This window comes from Rana temporaria, chromosome 1 (genome assembly GCF_905171775.1).
Source record: "Rana temporaria chromosome 1, aRanTem1.1, whole genome shotgun sequence".
Taxonomy (NCBI): domain Eukaryota; kingdom Metazoa; phylum Chordata; class Amphibia; order Anura; family Ranidae; genus Rana; species Rana temporaria.
Window position 1 is genome coordinate 164,041,899 of NC_053489.1, and position 19,575 is coordinate 164,061,473.

The window sequence follows — 19,575 nt, forward strand, 5'->3', positions numbered from 1 at the left end:
GCATTCTATCCGACGCATGCGCACTGGGATACGTCCATGGACGGCGCATGTGCCGTACGTTCAAAACGTCATTTACGTGGGGTCATGCTTTATTTGCATAAAACACGCCCACCTCTTCCCAATTTGAATTAGGCGCGCTTACGCCAGCACATTTACGCTACGCCGCTGTAACTTAGGACGCAAGTGCTTTGTGAATACAGCACTTGCCTCTCTAAGTAGCGGCGGCGTAGCGTAAATAAGATACGCTACGCCCGCACAACGTAAAGCCGCCCTACGTGAATCTAGGCCATTGTGTTTGCAACCAGTTTAATGGCCACTTATTGCACATATACGTCCATGGGCAAACAAGGTTTCTGTGCTAAGAGGATGCTCACTGTGTCATAGACAGCTCTACAATCATGCTTCCTGTACGCTCACTCCACTGTATCTATGGAGATAGGTTGTGACCCAGACTGGCCTTCAAGCATGTGTTTCTCTCTTCATCTTTAATAGGAGGAATTAGTATGTAGGTGAGGTGCAACAAAGCATGGCGACAACAGTTTACAACAATCCCAGTGGGAATACTGCCCAGCCAGGTACACTCACGATTACAGCAACGTGAACAGAGCAGGTTCCAGACAAAATGACAGCATTTGTAGAGAGGGGCAGAAAGCAGCCTGGCCATTCCTGTCCAACCAGGAAGACATCCAGAAGGTTGCGACCCTAAACTTTCCATCTAGTCAGGAACTCTACCGCTAGTACTGTCACTAACAGATGTGGTACCTTACCCTGCACTACTCACTGACACAAAGTGCGCCAAACCCAGGGGGCAGAGCCTTAAATAAATGTTGACCCAAGATGGCTGCCAGAGTCACAAGGGGCAACAGCATCAAACCGAACTGGCTCCCCAGTGACCCAGAGAATCATAGAGGAACCGTGTTCCAGTGGCAGAGCTGGTTTTATCTATGCTTTGAGAACCTTCCAGCCTTGAAGCCTTCTGCTACAAACCATCTCTTTTCCACTGCCGAACAAGTACATAATCACAGACACTCATGAGAAGGTAAACTGAGGGAGGCACGGGAGGAAGTATGTTCTAATCTTCTCACACTTCATGTACATTTCTGAAACACGTCTAATGAATATAAACATACAAAAGAGTCAATGTTTAGAATGACTGTTAAAATATGCTAAATCAAGATGAAGCAAGAACATGTTTAATAAAATAAAAGTAAACATTGAGGGAATGAATGTGATAAGAGCTTTGAAGTATATTTATACATTTTAATATGGTTTATTTTGTATTGTATCATCTCTCAAAGTGATCATTATACCATCTGTTCAAGGCATAACACTAGTTGAAAGCATATAATATATAAAAGAAGTTGGGTCATCCAGCCTTGACACTAATCACAAAATGAAGATCCTACTAATTGGATTCTATTCAGGGTAAAGATTCATATCAGGCTGTCCCCAGACCTCCCATGTTGTGCCCCCTTCCCCAGTGGTCACAGCATTGCAGCAGTGCCCTAGGTGGAAACAAATAATTAGACCTCCCAGGCAAAGCTACATAGGGAAGCTGCTAATGACCAGCAAACTGATGCTACCACATGCCTCCTGTATTTGGTCATGTGTTGGAAATACTGGATGGAGATATATGGAGCACTGTAATTGGTGGCATATAATGAACAGGATGCTTATATAATAGCAACTGTTGGCCTAGCATGCTCTCATTACTGTTGAGTGCTATTGAGGCATGGTGATTTGGAGTAAAGAGGCAAGGCCAAGTATGGGAGGTAGGCCTGGCCAAAAGATTACAGTGGAGCCCTCCCATTTTTAGCTACACCAAGGGGCATAATTTAGAGTGCCACTTGAGTGACAGCTCTGCACTAGGGCTGCTGAAACCACATCCAACTCGGCAGTGCCCAGAAGCAAACTCTGTTTTTTTTTTTTTATGACTACACAAGGGAAGCTTTTAAAGGCATAAAATAAGTTAAATGCATATATAATCTCAATTATTGTATTTTTGTTAAAAATATATGGGCCGGCGAGTATTATCCTCAAGCTTTAATGACATCTGTACTAAACGGGATACTCTATATGGCCAAAAGTTTATGGAGACCTGACAATAACACCTATTTGAGCTTGCTGGACACTCAATTCCAAAACCATGGGCATTAATTCACAGTCACCAGTTTCACCTTATATGCTAGCCATATATAACTATGCATCTAAGAAAAAAACCAAACAGAGCTTACAATCAAACAGGATAATTCGTCCATCTCCTCCACATGATTGTGTGTGATCTCCAAAACAGACGCTGTTACAATCGGTGCTTGGTGTTTCTCCATGCTTTCTGTAGTCTCCATTGTTTCCACAAAAGCATGCAAACCCCGACTCCAATCCAGCAAACTAGAAGTAATAAAAATAAATAGTCACATTGCATTTTTACAATGGCTTTATATGTTATGCAAGTTATAATAATACATTAGAAAAAAAATGAATGATCTGAAAAATGGGTGCAAAAAGTAAAAGCTAAAGTGCTTTTGGTAATACCATTTAGGCACATGTATACCTTGCATATTATACCTATTAAGGCTCATACAGTCAATTGAAAGGTAAATACGTAACGTCCAATCAATTATAAAACTTCCAGACCATAGGCGTGTGCACAGGGTGTGCCGGGTGTGCCTGGGAACACCCTAATCATGCTGTGCTGTACAGATTTCTGTCCTCAGTGCCTTTCTCTTTCTCAAAAGTGAAACATCAGGGAACTGATATTTCACCAAAGCTCCCCAATGGGGCTTCTAAAAAATTGTAAAAAAAAAAAATAATAATAATAAAAATGTTAAAAAAATAAATAAAAAAAAAATAATTGTAAGAAAGTTCTAATAAAAAAATAATAAAAATAAATGAGTGACACCAATCTCTGCCCTACTGACACTTTTCACTGAGAGTTACAGTGGTGTATCAGTAGATACGCCGTTGTAACTCTGAATCTACGCCGTCGTAAATTTAAGTGTATTCTGGAAACCAGATACGCTTAAATTAGGCTAAGATACGAGCGGCGTAAGTCTCCTACGCCGTCGTATCTTTGGGTGTATATTTACGCTGGCTGCTAGGTGGCGCTTCCGTTGTTTGCAGCGTCAATTATGCAAATGAGCAAGATACGCTGATTCGCGAACGTACGTGCGCCCGTCGCAATTAGTTACGCCGTTTACGTTAGAGATACGCCGGGCGTAAAGATAAAGCTGCTCCCTAGGTGGCGCAGCCCATGCAAGGTATGGACGTCGGAACAGGCCTATCTTTTTACGTCGTTTGCGTAAGTCGTACGCGCATAGGGCTGTGCGTAAGTTACGTTACGTCGTAGGCAGTGTTCGATGTATCTTAGGCATTCTATCCGACGCATTCGCACTCGCATGCGCCGTTCGTAAAAAACATCAAATACGTGGGGTCACACTAAATTTATATAAAACACGCCCACATCATCCACATTTGAATTAGGCGGGCTTACGCCGGACCACATACGCTACGCCGCCGTAACTTAGGGCGCAAGTTCTTTCTGAATACGGAACTTGCGCCCTAATTTACGGCGGCGTAACGTATATGAGATACGTTACGCCCGCCGACAGATACACTCTTGTATCTGAATCTGGCTATATAAGCCCACAGTGTGAGCCACCTTTCATATTGCTCAAGCATTCATTTATAAACTGTTTCAGTTATATCTAATTTGCACTTGGGTCTCCCTAGAATTTACCCATTCATGCTTCACAAACTATAGGAGGCATAAGGAAGGTCAAACATTTGCTTTTTTTTGCAATTATCTAATGAAAAAGTAAGTATATGTGTCAGTTTATCCAAAGTAAGTTGTCTACTTTTGTATTAAACCTCTAACCTATCTACTGCTGCTGCACATCACTGCTTTGTGTATAGTATCATTAAATAGAGCATAATTGGCAATCGATAGAGGGGGATGAACAGATGTTAGTGAACTGCAGCAAAACAAATTTTGTGTTCATTCAATCTGCTAAACACACCAAAAGTTCTTACATGTAAATGCAATGTATTCTTATGATATAACTGCTGTTATTTAATAGAGGCATTATTAAATACAATTCAGATATTTTACTGTTTACCCATACAGTTTAAATATCTCCGACAGGATATTAAGGGTCTGGGCTGCCATCCAACCACTTAGTCGGTTGAATTAACTTTTCTTCTGTTTGCATCATGTACTAAGTGACGATCTTTCCGTAATTTCAGCGCACTCCAAAGGAAACATCCAACCGGAAAGACTCAAAGACACACCCTTTCCCATGATGACTGCGAGTATAAAGGCCCATACACACGGTCTGACTTTTTGCCAACAAACTTCAAAATCAGCAAGTTTTCAAAATAGTCCGACCGTGTGTGTACGCTCCATCGGACAAACTTTTTCGGGTTTCATCGGACAAAAAGTTTGGCCTGCAAATGGACAAACTTTACGTCAACAAGATTTTGATGGTGCCTAGTCCTACCCTGTGTACAGCAAGCAACCAAACTTTTGGACAAAGTACAAACGCGCATGCTCAGAAGCAAAGACCAGCCGGAAGCGTTCTGTCTGGTAGAACTAGCGTTCGTATTTGAAAGAGCACATTCGTGACGCGGCAATTCTGAAATCAAGAAAAGCAGCGCACATTCTCTTCTTCTTTATAATGTGATAATACTAAAAGCTGCTTTGCTGGTGATACTGACGGAGTAAAAATGCATTAAGGTGAAAAACCATGAGACTTTACAATCCCTTTAAAGCATTTGTAAAACAGGATTGGAAATATCAGTTTGTAAATGGATAGAAAACTGGCTGAAAGACAGAATTCAGAGAGTCGTGGTTAATGATTCTTACTCTAAATGGTCCAATGTTATCAGTGGTGTACCCCAAGGTTCAGTGCTGGGACCCTTACTTTTCAATATATTTATAAATGATATTGGGTCTGAGATCAAAAGTAACATTTCTGTCTTTGCAGATGACACCAAGCTATGCAGTGGAATAACGTCCTTGGAGGATGTCGCCAATTTACAAACCGACCTCAATGCTCTGTCTAATTGGGCGACTGAGTGGCAGATGAGGTTTAATGTTGATAAATGTAAAGTTATGCACTTAGGGAATAAGAATATGCATGCATCATACATACTAGGGGGAGTACAACTGGGGGGATCTGTAGTGGAGAAGGATCTGGGGGTCTTGGTAGATCTTAAGCTCAATAATAACATGCAATGCCAAGCTGCGGTTTCCAAAGCGAGCAAAGTCCTTTCTTGTATTAAGAGAGGTATGGACTCCAGAGACAGAGATATAATTTTGCCCCTGTACAAATCATTAGTAAGACCTCATCTGGAATATGCAGTTCAGTTTTGGGCCCCAGTTCTCAAAAAGGATATCGGAGAACTGGAGAAAGTGCAGAGAAGGGCAACCAAACTGATAAGAGGCATGGAGGAGCTCAGCTATGAGGAAAGATTAGAGGAACTAAATCTATTCACTCTTGAGAAGAGGAGAATAAGGGGGGATAAGATCAACATGTACAAATATATAAGAGGTCCATACAGTGAACTTGGTGTTGAGTTATTCACTTTACGGTCAACACTGAGGACAAGGGGGCACTCTTTACGTCTAGAGGAAAAGAGATTTCACCTCCAAATACGGAAAGGTTTTTTCACAGTAAGAGCTGTGAAAATGTGGAACAGACTCCCTCCAGAGGTGGTTCGGGCCAGCTCAGTAGAAGTTCGGGCCAGCTCAGTAGATTGTTTCAAGAAAGGCCTGGATACTTTCCTAAATGTACATAAAATAACTGAGTACTAAGATTTATAGGTAAAGTTGATCCAAGGTAAATCCGATTGCCTCTCGGGGGATCAGGAAGGAATTTTTTCCCCTGCTGTAGCAAATTGGATCATGCTCTGCTGGGGTTTTTTGCCTTCCTCTGGATCAACTGTGGGTATGGAGTTGGGTGTATAGGATTGTACTGTGTTTTTTATTTTGTTTTTTTTGTGGTTGAACTGGATGGACTTGTGTCTTTTTTCAACCTGACTAACTATGTAACTATGTAACTATGTAACTTGTCCATAATTGATCAGCTGTCCATAAACAAATCAATCTCAGGTTGGCATCCCTGTTCCCTCTTTCTCCCTCTGCAGGGGGTATAGAAGACTGGGCTTAAATCCGATTCTGGTGCATAGAGTAAGCTAATTCTACATGTAAATGTAATGGTTCTGAATGAATACATAACAGGTTTTAAAGATGCTTTTTCAAACATCCTAACAATTTATTACAAATATTTCTTCAAATATGATGGCAATCCTCATCTTTGGAAATTAGAATATCATCTATCATTTCCTGTGACAGTTTATTTATGGCGTTAGTAAAAATCACTTCAAACATCCACCAAAGCACATGGGTATGAAATATGACCGGTCTGAGTAGTGTGAATTGAAATGTCATGGTAAGGAAGCCACTCCCTCTATGGAGCTGATTTACACATGTACAATAAAACCTTGTCAGTCATCTTTACACCTGCCTCTATACTAGCTTCAGGTAAAATCATAGCATCTGCCTTACGCTGCATTTTTTTAAGGTTGCTCACCATTAAGGGTCTAGGTTCACACCTATGCATTTTTTAATGCTTTTTGCAGAAACACACTACAGTCTATTAAACACGGTTTCCTATGGGACACATTTACATCAATGCTTTTTTTTAGCCGCTGCAGTTTTTTGGAAAGTGTCAGGGCCTTTTTTAAAAGCAAAACTGTGCATTTGTGGTTCAATAGACTTCAATGGAGAAGCTGCAGCAAAGCATGTAGTGCCGCGACTTGCGTTTTGAGTTTTTTAATCTACCCGACAACAAATTGGGCAAAAAAAAGCGTAAAAAAGCGAAATGCATCAAAATACGCTGAAATAATACTTAAAAAAACGTGTGTGCAAAAATGCAAAATGCAAAACAAAAAGCACTGTAAAAACGGATCAAAAGACAACTGTGTAAGTGCAAACCGAGCCTTACGCCTCATTCACATGGTCGATCAAGGCCAGACACCAACAAAAATCAGCATACAACTGTGCAGGTATCACAGATGTATGTGATCAGCTACGGCCAAGACACCCATACAAAGCAATAACAGGCACCCCTGTCCCAGGAGAGATGTGACCTAGAAGCCGTTTCATAAAGCCATAACATTTTAAATCAATCATATATACTTTCGAGGCTACAAAGAAATTTTACCCCAACAGGGACTTTGAGGACAGATAGGGGGAGGGTGAGAGTAAGAAACGTATAAGAGAATGATAAAAAAGTATGACAAAAGTTTATTTGTTACAGTACATAAAATATTCCCAAAAGGAGGACATATGCACAAAAAGGATCACAGCATGATTCGACATATATGCAAAAGCACCCTGATCAAGAGATACGCTGGAGCATCAAAACCGGCCTATGTGGAATAAAGGGCCACCAAGGTTGCGAAGACGGCCACTCCCCGCCCCTCCACAGCTCAGCACTCCAGTGAGCGTGGAGGAGCAGATTGGAGAGCTGCTGATTAACAGTCAGCAGCTCTTTGCTCGGGGAGCTGTTTGATCGTTTGGTTTTCAGGGTAGAGGCACCGGGGGACAGATGCAGTATCGGACAGATGCTGCATCCACCTAGGTAAGTGTGATGGGGGAAAAGCCCCCAAAGCCATACTTTTAAAAAGTAACTTAATTTCTGTTGTAAAAAAAAAAAAATCTCTCTGGGTGATCAATGTTTCAACAAACTTTGTTAATGATTTCTACCTGTTTCTAGTCAAAGAAAAAGCATTTTTTTCTCTTCTCGGATACTGATTCTGAATGGGAGTGACTTTTTCATTATTGAACAGCTTATGCTCCTGCAGTGCTTTGATGGGGAAAGCTGCATGATCTGCATCTATTTAGAAGTGATTAACCCTTTAGGAGTATCTCACCAAAAAATATTTTTTTATTGCAGAGGATTCCTAAAATTTGACTTGTATCTTAGTACAGACTTCTGGGAAAATCAGCCCATCACAGAAGCAGGAAATGCATCCAGGTTGCCATATTGTATTGCGATTTATTGAAAATTACAGCACTGCAGATTGAAATCGAAATACATTTGAAATAACATTCAACCTAAAATATGGCTTGGGTCACAATTATATATGCTATATTATTTTTTGAATTGTATATATTTTTTTCTACTTCACCCAGTCGACTGCTGCTGCTAGTTATTAGAAGAGTGTGGAAGGTGGGGACTTAGCCATATGTCTACACTCTCCAGCAAAGAAAAACATCCCTTTAATTAGCTCTAGCATCCAGTTTTTAACCCCACAATTAAACGTTTTATCCGATTTCTTTAATTTTGTGAAACTCCAAGAGCATTCAACAATATATTTCTACGTATATTGTTGTTTGTAAGCCAAGAGTATGTTTAGTGAGGTCCCTTGAAATATTATATTGTCAGTCACCTGTGGCAAATTTGTTTGCACAAGATCATATTAAAATAATCTGACATCAGTCATACGTTAAACAAAGTTGAAATACCAGAACATTCAGGGAAGGAGATGTTGTAAATATTGCAAATAAATTCAAATGAGGGTGGAAGCTGTACCTTGTATTTCTGTCTCCGGCACATGGTAATACAAGATTGTATTGTCTGTTTATTGGACGTCTCACTCATGCCAGTCAAAGGAGGTGGATTTCCATGGTCTTTGAAGCATCCCAGATTCCCAGGCACTGAAAAATAATTACAAAGCTTTAGTTTTTACAAAGCAAAACTTGGAACATTGTATATATAGCCCTTGTGGGATTTTCAGAGAGAAGAACGCATCAACAAAGGACAATTATAGCACAGTTAGTCCACAGCCTCACCCTACAGAGCAGACAGATTCCATAGTGGTTGCATAACTTTACACCTAGAATAACTGTAGCTGATGGAACTAAATTATATGCTACGAGTCAACACAACTGCTCGGGGAAGAGACACAGAACACATAGAATAAACATTGGCCTACAAAAAGGCCTCAATGTATGGCGACTTCTGTAGAGATAAAAGCATTGTGTAGATCATTCAGTCACATGCTGGAATGCAGATAGCAGCCACTGAAAAGCTAAGAACACATGGGGCTAGATTCAGATAGATTAGGGGATCTTTAGATCCGCGTAATCTATCTGATTTACGATCCGCCGGCGCAAGTTTTTGAGGCAAGTGCAAAGCACTTGCCTCTAAAGTTGTGCCGGCGGATCGTAAATCCCCCAGCGGAATTCAAATTCCGCGGCTAGGGGAAGTTTACTATTTAAATCAGACGCGTCCCCGCGCCGATCGAACTGTGCATGCGCCACCGGCTAAATTGCCCAGCGTGCATTGCTCTAAATGAAGTCGCTAGGACGTCATTGGTTTCGACTTGAACGTAAATTACGTCCATCCGTATTCGCGACCGACTTACGGAAACGACGTAAAAAAAAAAAAATTCGACCCGGGAACGACGGCCATACTTAACATAGGATACGCCGCATATAGCAGGGGTAACTATCCGCCGGAAAAAGCCGAACGCAAACGATGTAAAAAAAAAGCGCCGGGCAGGCGTTCGTTTCTGAATCGGCGGAACTCCTCATTTGCATATTCCTCGCGTACAAAAAACGAAACGCAGGAGATACGCCGTCGTATCTCTATCTGAATCCGGGCCATGTAGTCTGATTTGAACATTCTATGTTGACAAACAGCCACCAACCAGACTCAGACCTGCATTGGAAAAATTAGAGCTGAAGAATGAAAGTTTGAATCAGATTGGTAGACAAAAAGGAGTGCAACAATCTGGCACTGTAAAAAAAGACTGTATTACAATAAAAGTAAAGCTAATTATAATGTGCTCACATTTTCCTTGAGGAGTAAGACACTCTATACACAGCCACCATAGTGAGAGGGAGCACTGGAGTCAGCAGGGCAGTGAAGATGGCAGATGAATCCTCCTCTACCACCTTTCTTGTAGCTCCTCTTTATTCCCTCCCAACTCACCTATCACTCAGAGCTTCCTGTCCTATGCAATACAATCTGCTTTGCTTTTATTGTAATAATGTTTTTTTACTGCTCCAGATGATGCGCCTCCTTCTCTTTTTTTTGCCTTTCAATTTACATGGATTACCCTGGGCTCTTTGAGGATGGTTACATTCTGCTCTGGATTTCTAAAGACTCTCTACAACTACCTTTAAAATGAATTGTTTGTTCCAAGGACTACTTATAGCGTGCCACTAATATGTTGATTTACTGAACATAGTGGTAGCTGTGGGCCAACACAGATCAGGCAGGTAACAGTTTTACTTTTGGAGGTGATCGCATAGAGCAGGGGTGTCAAACTCAATTTCATTGTGGGCCGTATCAGCATTATGAATTCCCTCAAAAGGGCCAGTTGTATCTGTAAGATTAGATGTCCAGCGCATCCCTTCCCCATAGCTTAGATGTCAAGAGCCACCCCACCATCAGAAGTTGAGTCCCCCACTCTCCCTTACATCACAGTGCACCCCCTTTCCTTATGCTGCTGCTGGGAAGAAGCTGGATGCATTGCTTGAAAGCAGAAAGGGGTCTGGAGTAGGACTAGAGGAGGGCTGGAGCTTTCCTGCAGTTGCAGGAGAGGTGCGAGGGCCACATGAAATGGCCTAGAGGGCCGGATTCAGCCCGCGGGCCTTGTGTTTTACACCTGTGGCATAGAGGAATGCCATGTTTATCGACCATATTGAAGTAAATGGACAACCCAGAAGCAATAATGTCTTGTTATTGAATGCAGGTTATCTATTAATAGGTAACATCTAATTTTTTTAACTGGTATTTTAGTCTTAGTCAACACAGTGGTCATGTTACATGTAAACCTTCTGAAGACATGCATGTGTATATGATATTTGCTTTGAAAACACTGCATTGGTTCTTTGTGTATCTTGTAAAACACCACACTAGCGGAGCAGGAAAGCCTGGAAACCCCCTTATAATGTAATAAGCAAGCAGCCTTCAGAAGGGCATCTGCTCAGTAAAAGCAAAGGCATGAAACAATGTACTAAAAATGGCGTTACAATTTAGGCTTGTGCCCCCAACAAAGGATTTCCTCTCATTTCGTGTTCTGTCTGCGTGATGAGAAACCTCTGACAAATTATTATTTGTATTATTATTATTAGTATCAGGAAAAAAAATGTGTAAATGCATGTAAAAATACAGTTTTACACATTAAGCAATGCATACTGTAGATCAGGGTTTTCCAACCAGGGTTCCATGAAACCTTAGGTCCCATTCACACTTATATGACTTGTCCCACGATTTGTGATGGCAAAGTAGCGCGACAAGTCGTTTCCCATGACTTCTAATAATAACCATTCATATTAGTATGACTTTCAGTCGTTCCGACTTCAAAGTAGTCTCTGCACTACTTTGGTCCGATTTTGATGCCACTTACACAGGCATTCCTTGAAATTGTGGCTGCGAATCACGCCAAAATTGCGGCAATATTGTGGCAACGAAATTGCAGTAAAATCGCGTGACTTTGAAGTCGCAGTAGTGTGAAAGGGGCCTTAGGGTTTCTCCAGAGGTTGCTAAGGGTTCCTTGGGCAATGAGCAATTTCTGCCTCTCATATACATTCCCACTGAAACCATTGATGTTTTTAGCTATCTGTAAGGGGGTAATTCTTCCCAATGATCACAAATGTAAGGAGTATTCTTCCCACTGACCATCACACTAATTTATCATGAGTTGTAGATACACAGTATCTCAAAAATGTGAGTACACCACTCAAATTGTTGTACTTATTTTATTATATCTTTTCAGTGACAACACTGAAGAAATTACACTTTGCTACAATGTAAAGTAGTGAGTAAACAGCTTGTATAACAGTTTGCATTTTCTGTCCCCTCAAAATAACTCAACACACAGCCATTAATGTCTAAACCACTGGCAACAAAAGTAAGTACACCCCTAAGTGAAAATGTCCAAACTGGGCCAAATTAGCCATTTTCCCTCCCCGGTGTCATGTGACTCGTGTTAGGCCCCGTACACACGGCCGAGGAACTCGACGTGCCAAACACATCGAGTTCCTCGGTCAGTTCAGCCCTGAAGCCGCCGAGGAGCTCGGCGGGCCGAGAGCTCCCATAGAACAACGAGGAAATAGAGAACATGTTCTCTATTTCCTCGTCGAGCTCCTCGTCGGCTTCCTCGGCGAAATTGTACACACGGCCGGGTTTCTCGGCAGAATTCAGCCAGAAACTCGGTCGGAAGCTGAATTCTGCCGAGGAAACTGGTCGTGTGTACGGGGCTTCACAAGGTCTCAGGTGTGAATGGGGAGCAGGTGTGTTAAATTTGGTGTTATCGCTCTCACTCTCTCATACTGGTCACTGGAAGTTCAACATGGTACCTCATGTCAAAGAAAGCTCTGAGGATCTGAACAAAAGAATTGTTGCGCTACACAAAGATGGACTAGGCTATAAGAAGATTTCCAAGACCCTGAAACTGAGCTGCAGCATGATGGCCAAGACCATACAGCAGTTTTTTTACAGTACAGTTTCCACTCAGAACAGACCTCACCATGGTCGACCAAAGAAATTGAGTGCACGTGCTCAGTGTCATATCCAGAGGTTGCCTTTGGGAAATAGACGTATGAGTGCTGCCAGCATAGGTGTGCGCAGCCTATCGCATTAGGGTGTGCACCCCAAAGCAATGGGGCAATAGACAGTGTCGGTAGAGCGGTGGATGATGTGGAAAGGGCAGAGACTGGTGTCAGTTTTTATTTTTTAATTGTTACTTTTTTACAATTTTAGAATTTTTTTACAATATATTCTGTTTTCTTACAATATTATTTTATTTTTTACATTTTTTTTGGAACCCAATGGGGGCCTTGGTGAAATATCAGGGTTCGGAGTTCCTGTTTTCAGCAGCCAAGTAGCAGGGGGAATCTGCCCAGCACAGGGTCATTAGGGTGTGCCCAGGCACACCTGGCACACCCTGTGCGCACACCTATGGCTGCCAGCATTGCTGCAGAGGTTGGAAACAAGTAAAGGGGCACCTCTGAGTATATATCATAAACACATTTATTGAAAAAACAATATTCACTCACATGGAGAGAAGTAAAGTTGAGTTCAAGTACATCTCTGGGCTGAAGAGGTGGGACTACAGGTCACAGTGAGTCAGTTTCTGGCTAGCACCACATTAGATCCCAAGGAGTATAGGGTGGAACAGCAGGTCACAGCGAGTAGCACATCCAAATCAGGTGTAATCAAAGAAAGTCTACTTAGCAGTGTGTAGGTTCCAGGGAAGATGAGGGCAGTGTATCGCCAGAGCCTGTGACAGCCCACCCTGCAGCTTCACGTTTCCCGTTCGGGAACCGCAACTATGAAAAACAGGCCCGTGCAGTTAGAACCAGAACGAGGCTTGGAAGGCAAACAATGTGGCGCCGGGCCGTGAAGCTGAAGCGCTGCCTGTCACTGTGACCTGTAGTCCCACCTCTTCAGCCCAGAGATGTATGTGGACTCAACTTTACTTCTCTCCATGTGAGTGGATATTGTTATTATCAATAAATGTGTTTATGATATATACTCAGAGGGGCACCTTTCCTTGTTTCTTTGCTAGTTTTACTGGAACCCGCTTCTGGTCTTCTTGGTGGCAGACCTGAGAGACTCACCTATATATATATATTTTTTCCCCTGATTTCTGCCCTTTGGACTATTAAGGACTCCATATCATTATATTGAGGTTATATCTGAGCATTGCGCCTTTTTACTTGTTATTGCTGCAGAGGTTGAATGGGTGGGGGCTCAGCCTGTCAGTGCTCAGACCATATGCCGCATACTGCATCAAATTTGTCTGCATGGCTGTTGTCCCAGCCAAGACTCCAATACCTTCCATATACTGCCCAACTTTCTAAAATGATACAGAGGGATACCTTTTTTTTTCTTTGTATGTAGATTTTATTAACAGAGTGGGAAGGGAAGTCATTTACGTTCACGTCGAAAGCATTGGCTTCTCGCGGGTTAATTTGGAGAATGCGCACTGGGATACTTTCACGGACGGCGCATGCGCCGTTCGTAAAAAGCGTCATTTACGTGGGGTCACATAAAATTAACATAACACACGCCCACATCTACCACATTTAAATTAGGCAGGCTTACGCCGGCCTATTTACGCTACGCCGCCGCAACTTTCGTTTTAGAATACGGCACTTGCCTGTAAAAGTTGAGGAGGCGTAACGTAAATAGGATACGTTACGCCCGCACAAAGATACGCGATTCTACGTGAATCCGGGCCCTAATTTGCAGAAAATGATTTTACCACACAAGTGCTTTTTTAACCTCTAGTTTTCTTTTATATTGCCTTTTCAAAATAACCAAATGTAGACCAAAAAGAGAGACAACTGAGGCTGCACGAGGGACTGAGGGATTTGGTTTTAAAAGTGGCACGGTCCATCTAAATGAGGGACACTTAAGAGCAATGCTTTTCACCTAATATTTACACAGTTAAAAAAAGAAGTATGAAAGTTGCATGACTCTTAATTAAAAACATTGATAAATAGCTGCCAATGTTTATAACAGGAACAGATTATATACACCTAATTAACAGGATAACCTAACTTAAACGGGGTTGTAAAGGTTCGTTTTTTATTTTCTAAATAGGTTCCCTTAAGCTAGTGCATTGTTGGTTCACCTACGCTTTCCTTCGATTTCCCTTCTAAATGTTTTTTTTCTTTGTTATCTTTGTCTTATTTTCTCACTTCCTGTTCCTCCTCAGTAAGCTGTTCTGGCTGACTAACCCCCAGCCAGAACGGCTCAGGTGATGGGGGCAAGCTTACTGAGGAGAAACAGGAAGTGAGAAATTCAGACACAGAAAAAAAAAAATTTAAAAGGGAAATCAAAGTAAAAGGTAAGTGAACCAACAATGCACTAGCTTAACCTCGCTCGATTCACACAGTGCCTCTGTGTGCCGCCGATCTCTGTTCCCTGTGACGAGAACGGCGCCAAATTCAAAAAGGTAAACAAACACAATACATACAGTATACTGCAATCTTACAGATTACAGTACTGTATGTAAAAAATACACACCCCCCTTGTCCCTAGTGGTCTGCCCAGTGCCCTACATGTACTTTTATACAATAAAAACCTTTCTGCCTCCAAACTGTAGATTGTCCATAGCAACCAAAAGTGTCCCTTTATGTCAAAAATGGTTTTAGAGCAGCTAGAAAACAGCGATAATAAATTATAATCACTTGCAGAATTGTGCGATAGCGATTTGTGGGGAAATTCGTCATAAAAAAATAAAAGTAATGACAGCGACAATTCTGCAACTGAGCAAATTTCAGTGATTTTGAGTTGATTACATTATTGAATAATTTTTATTAGAATTATATTATTATTTGTTATAATTATTTATAATTATTTATTATATTATAATTTATAATTTTGTTTTTTAAAAAAAAATCATACCCGGGATGCCTACTAGACTCTTGTTTGGTCAGATTTAAGTGAGTTATTGCTAAGAATTACAGGCCTACAGTATAAAACGCCAAATTTCCTTGCAAATAATGGTACCGCTTTCAGCACCTTTTTTCTGAAATAATCATACCGCCAGGGAGGTTAAAGGAACCTATTTAGGAAATAAAAAACAAACCTTTACAACCCCTTTAATTTCTCTATATCTACTCCTGAGTTGCAATAAGAGAAAGCAAAGTAACCTTAACTGCATTTTTTTTTCTTCTAATGTCATAACTAATGAAGAAAATAGGTTTTAATCATCTGGTGCATACCGGTATATAATAACTGAAAAACAAATGCAAAAGCAGCTGGTATATCTACACGGGAAGACCATTATGTTTTACGGTCTGCAAAATATTTTGTAATCCTAAATGTAATTTAGTAATCCCTGAATGATTAAATTATTAATAACTAGGATTTTTTTTCAGACTGATGACGTTTGGTAAGTTCCATTGATATTTGCACTAGCTTTTCATCATGATGCATCCAAGCAGATATGAAAAACAAATGAGTTGTGTCTTTAGGTAGACACTGTAATTGTCAGCGACTGTGACATGACTATCTAATTGAAAGAGCATGTTCTGCATTGCAGTATTCTGAACACATTTTACTCTAGTTGGATCTCGGAGCCACTCTCCAGCTGGACAGAGCTGCATTACCAATCCCAGCTCGCTGCTTTCTCTGCTCTGTATCACAAGTTACTTGACAGATGCCACATGATTCTTTCCTCCACCCATCTCTGCTGGGATTTCCAATATAAACATTGTCACACCGATGGGACAGTTTTTGATTTTAGACTAATGTCATGTTCAGGAAAAGCCATTTGCAGGCTTTGCTCTCTTTTCATTGTCATTGTATCATCAAAGATCATCAGAGACACAAATATTATTTGTATCATCAAAGATATTTATTTTGAATTGTTTTGGAATGTGACACAACTGTTTAAATTATATATCCTGTTTTGAGGTAACACCGTGTTTATCGGCATATAACACGCACAGGCATACAACACGCATCTTCATTTTAAGAGGGTCGTTTCAGGAAAAAAACGTACATTTTAAATAAAGAGCTGAAGCAAAATAAGGGTCAGTGCCCAGCAATGCAGCTTGATCAATGCCCATCTGCAGCTTCACAATTTTCCTATCAATGCAGCCTGATCAATTCCAATCTGCAGCTTGAGGCCCCGTACACATGACCGGTTTTCTCGGCAGAATCCAGCAAGAAACTCAATGGGAGACGTATTCTGCCGAGAAAACCAGTCGTGTGTACACTTTTCGCCGAGAAACCCGTCGGGAAACTCGTCGAGCCAAATAGAGAGCATGTTCTCTATTTCCTCGTTGGGCAATGGGAAAATTTGGCTCGACAAGTTTTCTGACAGCCGAACAAGGAACTCGACGATCAAAACGATGTGTTTTGCTCGTCGAGTTTCTCGGTCGTGTGTACGGGGCCTCACAATTGCCCATCAATGCAGCTTGATTAATGCCCATCTGCAGCCTCACAATTGCCATGAATGCAGCCTGATCAATGCCCATCTCAGGAGTCAGATTACATACAGCGAGAATCTCCTGTTTACTCGACGGCCTCTTTCATTCAAAGTCCCACCTCCTGGACCGGCTTCTATGATAGACAGAACACTGGTCCAATGCCGGGGCCAGGAAATGGGACTTCCTATTACAGAGGCCGCTGAGTAAATAGGAGATTCTCGCTGTATGTAATCTGATGGCGCTCGTCCCGCCCCCCTCCCCGTTCTCTCCGAGGCAGCCCAAATTGCAGTATCGGCGTATAACACGCACACACTATTTGAAACCAATTTGCAGGGGGAAAAAGTGTTATACGCCAATAAATACAGTATTATATTGGTAAATTGCTGACCGAAAATAAATGGTTAGCTTCCTTTATTACAAATAAAACAAAAAAAAGTACTGCGATCCATGGCAACCACTAGATATTATACTTCATTTTCCATTCTGTACTGAAAAAATGATATCCAGAATCTGATTGTTTGGTATGGAAATGTAATTTGCCTGTATGTAGGTTTTATCAATAAGACCTAGTGTTGCATACTTTATCGAATGCCACTCTAAACTTTCAAATCATTTTGTTTCTAGATATCAGAGTTGTTGGGATTTGACGCAACACCACTCCCTTTGTCCACTGGATTGCCCAAAAATATCCTCACATACGCCTGCCCATACCATAACCCAAACCTCCACCATGGACCACTCGATTGACAACGTTGACATCAGCAAACCGCTCACCCACACAACACCATTCACGCTGTCTGCCAACTGCCCTGTACAGTGAAAACCAGGGTTCATTCATGAAGAGAAAAACTCTCCAAAGTGCAAGACGCCATTGAATGTGAGCATTTGCCCACTCAAGTCGGTTACAATGACGAAGGTTGAGACCCTGATGAGGATGACGAGAATTCAGATGAGCTTCCCTGATTTTCTGACAGTTTGTGCAGAAATTATTTGGTTAGGCAAACCGATTGTTGCAGCAGCTGTCCAGGTGGCTGGTCTCAGACGATCTTGGAGGTGAAGATGCTGGATGTGGGGGTCCTGGGCTGGTTACACGGGGTCTGTGGTTGTGAGGTCAGTTGGATGTACTACCAAATTCTCTGAAACGCCTTTGGAGACGGCTTATGGTAGAGAACATTCAATTCAAGAGTAACAGCTCTGGTGGACATTCCTGCAGTCAGCATGCCAATTGAACGCTCCCTCAAAACTTGCGACATCTGTGGCATTGTGCTGTGTGATAAAACTGCACATTTTAGAGTGGCCTTTTATTGTGACCAGCCTAAGGCACACCTGTGCTGTCTAATCAGAATTTTGATATGCCACACCTGTGAGGTAAATGGATTATCTCAGCAAAGGGTAAGTGCTCACTAAGGCCCCTTTCACATTGGAGCGGGAGCCACGGTGGCGGTAAAGCGCCGCTAAAAATAGCGGCACTATACAGCCGGGATTGCCACGGGAATCGGCCACTAGCGGTGCGGTATTAACCCCCGCTAGCGGCCGATAAAGGGTTAATACCGTCCGCAATGCGCCTCTGCAGAGGCGCATTGCGGGCGGTATGCCGCGATTTCCCATTGTTTTAAATAGGAAGGAGCGGTGAAGGAGCGGTATACATGCCGCTCCTCTCATCGCTCCAAAGATGCTGCTGACAGGAGATTTTTTTCTCTCCCGCCAGCGCATTGCCTCAGTGTGAACGCCCTCAGGCTTTCACATTGAGTAGACAGTGAAGGAGTTTTTCAAGCGGTATAGCAGTGCTATTTTAAGCGCTGTACCGCCTGAAAAACTCCTCAGTGTGAAAGGGGTCTAACACAGATTTAGACAGATTTGTGAACAATATTTGACAGAAATAGGCCTTTTGTGTGTATAGAAAAAGTCATAAATCTTCGAGTTCAGCTCATGATAAATTTATTTGGATAGAATATGGAATGGTTAAATCTTTTTTTAAGTTTTTTGGCCAATTATGCTCTATTGGCACAGCAGGAAGTGAGAAGAAATCTCTGCAAATTAATTGGAAATCCCAATAGAGGGTTGTCATCAGAACAGTTGCCCCATTGGAACATCTTCCCTCACCTACTATTCTAGTGACAACTGTAAAATAATACATTCACCACAGCTTTCTGTATCAGTGAAAATAGTCACAAGGACAGGTTTCTCCACAGCAGGGATACCGATAGCAATAAAAACTGACAAGACTTATAAACCTATTCTACTATATGCAAACTTAGGGGAAAAAAATGTTGATACATATACTGTATAGTATTAGTGCAGGGTTAAGAGTTGGGGTCTTATGAAAGGTTAGGCATAAGTTCCGTCGTCATCTGTTTTTGGCACTGCAGTTTACCATGGGCCCTGACTTTTTTATTCATTCCACAGCCCTGTTAGATATGTAGTACATTAAGCCACAGTTCTGTTCCCCACCTCTACTGCCTGAGGCTATTAGATAATTCTGCTACATACCAGAGATTATTATATACTATAAACAAGTCAATGTGAATGACGCAGCTCCACTTACAGCGTGTTCATGGATCATTTTACCGTTCTTAGTTTATTAACAGATTTTGACACACATCAATTGG

General features: G+C 41.7%; 1 protein-coding gene across 1 annotated transcript in view; it reads right to left on the reverse strand.

Moving 5' to 3' along the window:
* KREMEN1 (kringle containing transmembrane protein 1) overlaps window positions 1-19,575 on the reverse strand; it is a 197,545-nt gene that overhangs the window by 38,918 nt on the left and 139,052 nt on the right. The window contains exons 4-5 of the mRNA XM_040345493.1: window positions 8,598-8,722; window positions 2,235-2,388 (exon numbers count right to left, since the gene is read on the reverse strand). Of these exons, the coding sequence (XP_040201427.1) occupies window positions 2,235-2,388; window positions 8,598-8,722 (279 nt within the window). The remainder of the gene's footprint in view (window positions 1-2,234; window positions 2,389-8,597; window positions 8,723-19,575) is intronic.